This window comes from Mastomys coucha, unplaced genomic scaffold (genome assembly GCF_008632895.1).
Source record: "Mastomys coucha isolate ucsf_1 unplaced genomic scaffold, UCSF_Mcou_1 pScaffold4, whole genome shotgun sequence".
Classification (NCBI taxonomy): domain Eukaryota; kingdom Metazoa; phylum Chordata; class Mammalia; order Rodentia; family Muridae; genus Mastomys; species Mastomys coucha.
In genome coordinates this window covers 39,554,360-39,559,796 of record NW_022196910.1, presented here as the reverse complement: position 1 = coordinate 39,559,796, position 5,437 = coordinate 39,554,360, and the positions used below count along the sequence as shown (strand labels likewise).

The window sequence follows — 5,437 nt, the reverse complement described above, 5'->3', positions numbered from 1 at the left end:
TGAAAGAAGGGCAAGCCAGCCTAAATATAGCTGTCTCCTGAGAGGCTCTGACAGTACCTGACTAATACGGATGTAGAGGCTCACAGCTATCCATTGAACTGAGTACAGAGTCCCCAGTGAAGGAGTTAGAGAAAGGACCAATGGAGCTGAGGGGTTTGCAGCTCCTTAGGACGAACAACAATATGAACTAACTAGTACACTCAGAGATCCCAGGGTCTCAACCACCAACCAAGGACTGCACATGGAGGGATCTGATTGTTCTGGCAGCTTGTGTATAGTAGAGGATTGCAAGTTCGATCATCAATAGGAGGAGAGGACCTTGGCCCTGTGAAGGTTCTGTGCCCCAATGTAGGGGAATGCCAGGGCTAATAAGTGGGAGAGGGTGGGGTGGCAGGCATGGAGAGGGGGGAGGCAACAGGGGTTTGTTTTTGTTGTTTTTGTTTGTTTCTTTGTTTTTTGAGGGGAAACTGGGAAAGGAGAAATTTACATGTAAATAAAGAAAATATCTAATAAAAAAATAAGTTAAAAAACAAACAAACAAAAAAAAGAAGTCTGTGTTCTTTCTAGTTAACAACCAGTAAACTGAACAAAATTTTCAGAAAAGCAAAACCTGAATGAGTTGGTCACTAGCTGAGTTGCACTGTCAGACACAAAAAATGAAGTCATCTGGCTGCAGTAATTCAACATAGAATGTCCTATCTATGCAAAGGAATTGTGTTGAAATGAAACTTCCTGGAACCTAGCAGGGATTCTTAGTAAAGGGGAAAACAGAGCATGAGCCTGCCATCTTCTCTAAGCAGGTTTTCAGTGGTGGGATTGGGAGACCAACCCAGCCACAAATCTTTGTATCTACAAATTGCCTTGCCTATAAGATTTGTGGGGCAACGGTAGTGACTTCAAACCTGTGGGACTGGCCAACAAACGATTAGTCTCAAAGAGGCCCAAGCAGGGAAAGGGAGCCCGTCATGATACTACCTGGATGGCCAGGAACTGGAACACAACTGACAAAAACAAATAAACAACAAAACGATGAAATTATTCCTAATGATATTCTATTATACTTACTAGACCAGTGCCTAGCCCAATCAACATCACAGAGACTTCCTCTAGCAATTGATGGGAGCAGATGCAGGGACCCACATTCAAACATTAAGCAGGAATTGGGGTACCTTGAGGAAGATGGTGGTGAGGATTGTAAGAGCCAAAGGGTTTAAAGACACCAGGAGAACACAGCCCACAGAATCAACTAAATTTGGCTTATAAGGGCCCACAGAGACTGGAAGGGCAATCGCAGAGCCTACATGGGTCTGCACTAGGTCCTCTGTATTACATGCTGTCATTGATTTGCTTGGAGCTTTTCTCAGATTCATAATAGTGGTAGCATTGGTGGTGTCTATGACTCTTTTTTGCCTGCTGTTGGGACCCTTTTCCTCCTACTGGGTTGCCTTCTCCAGCCTTGATTGTGTACATTCTTATTGCATCTTGTTATTCTGTTCTGTTGATAATACTGGGAGACCTGCTCTTTTTTGAAGGGAAACAGAGAAATAGTGGGTCCAGGAGAGGGGAAGTATGTGTGGCGTGCATGTGTGGGTGGGGGAAGATTGTGGCTGGAAAGAGAGGAAGTAGTGGAGACTACATTTAAGATGTATTATATGAGAGAGGAATACAATTTTTAAAAATGGAAAACATATAGGTTATTTCTTAAGACATTTCTTGTTCAAAATTTAGTTAAAGGTCAAAACACATTCACTATTCTGTGAATTTGCTACAAAAGTTTATCTTAAATTGAAACTGAAGATAAATTGCTTTTCAGACCCCTTAGATTCTCCATTTCTAAAGAGACGTCTGACTTCCTGGATTCCATCAGACATATTTTTGGATGGCTAGAAAAGGAAACATTGAGACATACAGATTTACAAAAAGGTAAAACTCAAAAGTCTCCATGGTACAAACTTTAATTTTTAGAGATCATTCTCCACTATTCCCAACATGCTATAGAGTCTCAACAGCCAACTGCATTCCAACAGATACAAATAATGGCAGTTTCTCAGGATTTATATCACCTAAAATGAAGTCCTCAGGAGGTCCATTTCCTATACTGCTTTTGTGGTTAATGCAAACTGACATAATTTGAATCCTTTTTCAAAAGGGACAGCACGTATTTTGGTTACTTTACTATTGCAGTGATAAAACACCCTGACCAAAGAAACTTATGAAAGGTTTTATTGTGGATTATGGCTCTGGAGAGTTAGGGTCACTGATGTTTGAACAGTCATGGCAGTATGAACAGCTAAGAGATCACATTTTGAACTGCAAATAGGAAGAAGAGAGAGCACGCTGGAAATGGCACATGAATTTTGAACCCTCAAAACTTTACCCCAATGACATACTTCCTCCAGTAAGAAGAAAAATCCTAAACCTATCCAGCGTCATGTATTAGGGATCTATTATTATTCAAAAGCCTATGAATATGGAGGCCATGCCATCCAAACTGCAACAACCTCCACAGAAGCTTTCTTAAATTTTCACACACACATACACACACACACACACACACACACACACACACTTGTGCACAAACAGGCACGTATGCACAAGAGAGACAACTTCATATCTTGTTTTGAACATTCGTGACTCATTCTAAGAAGCCCTCGAGGTGCCTTGAGTTGCCTATGCACTTATATTACATTCTATGGGTAGTAACATACAAAAATGGCACCTTATGTACCGTGCTATCCACAACACAATCTTACTCCATGATAACTAACTACAAGGTTAAAGGAGACGGATTACTGAGTACCTGGAAATCTACCATAATATGATCCAGGATTCTATGACTTTAAGGCTGATCCAGGGTTCTATGACTTTAAGGCACATGGAACGTGGTTGTGAGGAGAGCAAGAGCCAGAGCAAGAACAAGAACAAGATAAAGAGAACAAGAATGCAAAAGGGAAAGAGAGAAAAAGAAAAAGGCTGACGACTTGATATCCCAGGGTCACCTGAAATTCACAGCAATCTTCCTGTCTCTCAGTCCTGAGACTCTGGGTACCAGCCACCAACCCAGCTCAAGCTGCATGCTTGTTGCTTCAAATTAATAAATATAATTAATACAATTTATATTAGTAAAATACTAAGATATTATTTAAATAAAAGAAAAGAGAGACTTAGAGAAGTCAGGGATAGAATGAGCACATTTTTGAAACAAATTTTAAAAGTATATTAGATTAGGCCATTTTATATAGAAAAAGTGTTTTGTCAACTCCAGTCAATTTTATAAATCTCTGAGGAATGAAATATATTAGTTTCAAATTTTCAAATAGACAAACTTTTTAATATGTATTATATATGTATGAAATTAAATTAAAGCCTAGGTGATAAAATGATGAGACAATTTTTATTTGTATATTGTTTAGTGAAGTGTCCCTATTGTTCCCAAAAGTGTCCATGTGTGAAACCCAAAGAGATTTTAGATAATATTAGTTAATAACAGTGATTTTTTTTCAGGAGATGATGGGCCATTCCATCAGTATTTCCTCTTCATTTTTTAAAAGTCTCAACTGTTAATATGAAGAAAAATATTACTATCCTGAATTCAATTTTTGGGAAAGGGCAACAGAGAAAAAAAAACCACTTGGATTTACTTGGTTACCAGGGTAATGAATAGTTTTAGGCATCAAGTATATAATCTGTTAATCTTGACAATGTCAAAATAACTCCCAGACAGAAGTAGGGGCCTAACAGTGGCATTTCCTCCAAACAAAAGTGGGAGTAATTGAAGAGAAAGGCAGAGTAGAGGCACAGGCTAAAAGTAGAAGGACACAGGGCAGAATATCTTTTCTTCCATCCAAGCATCCCAGAGCATGTGGCCGCCTCCCATATTTTATGACAAAGAATGACAGCAAAGTAGGCAAACCCACCAAGACAGAGCCGGTCCCACTTGTCCTTGTTCTGAGGACTTCTAAGAGGCTCTTGCTTATAAGATGGCTAAGCCATGATTTTGGTTTTGCAGAGCATAGTCCAAAGTCAAAGCTGTTCATAAAGACAGACAATAAATTCATTGCTTTTCCTAAAGTCAATAACATATGGCTGTGATTTAGGACTTTTGGAATCTTGAGCATCTTCAAGTTTAGGGGGTTCATTTGCACTCTTTCTGGCATCCTACATGGAATCAGCTCAGAGATGACAGCTTAGGAGTCTTATAATACTTCTGACAGGAAATCTGGTTTTGCAGCACTCGATCAACGCTCCCTCCAACAGGCAGCAGCTAGAACCTTGGACCGTCCACGCCAGCCCTTCCATGCCTACTCAGTTCAACTTAACAACAGATGTTTTCAGCTCCTACTTCGTTTTTATTAACTACCAGGAGGGCATGTTTCATTTAAGGTTCTTGGGTTTATCAAGCTTCTCATACTATCTTACACAAATCAAAAAGAAACTCCTGAAAAAGTCTTTACACATATGTGGGAGAAGAGGAAGAAAGGCTAAATATATAGCCTGGCTCAACCTCCGAACCTATGGGAAGAGGGGTGTGTATCTCTACCCTAATTTCAAATGGGTTGCTGCAGGATCAGTGCTATTTATAGTCATTTTGTGTAACCCTCATTAGGAAGGGCCAACACAGCCACAGAGTACATCACCAGAACCACACTGATGGAGAGGTAGTAAGAATAGATAAAGATGACCTGAAGGGAGAACATAATACTAGGTGGGCAAGTCAGAATCAGAGTTACTGTCAGCCTCTTGTCATGAACAGAAGGAAAAGGACACAATGACATGATACTAAATGTCCCTTCCCCGACCCATAGGATATGATTACATGGCCAGAAATAGCAATCTTAGCAACAATGTGGGAAACCCCAACTCTTTTCTGTGGGTCTTATCTATGTACTCTCTTCCTAGGTAGCACCAATCTCCCCAGGAGTCAAGTGAGGGACCAGGGCTGACATGGTCATGTGTCCTCTGGCCTGCAGAGGTACCTATAGTGCTCAGCAAACACTCTCTCATGTCAACAGGGTAGGGTCAGGTGGGAGGTACTGGCCCTGGGATGTTCTTGCTCTAAGAAAGGGAAACCCTGTCAAGAAAGCAAATGTGTTCACTGGGTTTCCACTGACACTGCCTCCTTTGCCTTCCCTTGGCCTCTGTGGCTAGAGCAGGGCCACCTTCTACCAGCAATTAAGGGGAAACCAGCATCTTAGAGGTGCTGCCTGTGAAGTGCCCAAGCCTTGCCCATCTGACTTTGATGACCATATGTAGAAACAATGGGAACACAAAGGCTCTCCAACTCAGCTTCAGAACCCTAGGCCTGTGCTTTCACCGATAGCCATAAAGAAGCATGTCAGTAAACCTCCAATAAAATAGCTGCACCAAGCACCTCAGTGTGGGTCAATGCACCATCCCCACCTTCAAAATTCTTAGCTCAGATAAACAGGAGTTGCTT

The 5,437-nt window shown here is 40.9% G+C and overlaps 1 protein-coding gene across 1 annotated transcript in view; it reads right to left on the bottom strand.

Annotated features, from left to right (window-relative positions):
- Positions 1-4,583: 4,583 nt before the first annotated feature.
- The window catches only part of LOC116076548 (mitochondrial dynamics protein MID51-like), a 2,467-nt gene continuing 1,613 nt past the window's right edge, over positions 4,584-5,437 (bottom strand). Inside the window, 1 exon segment of the mRNA XM_031350377.1 lies at positions 4,584-4,701. Coding sequence (XP_031206237.1) covers positions 4,584-4,701 — 118 coding nt within the window.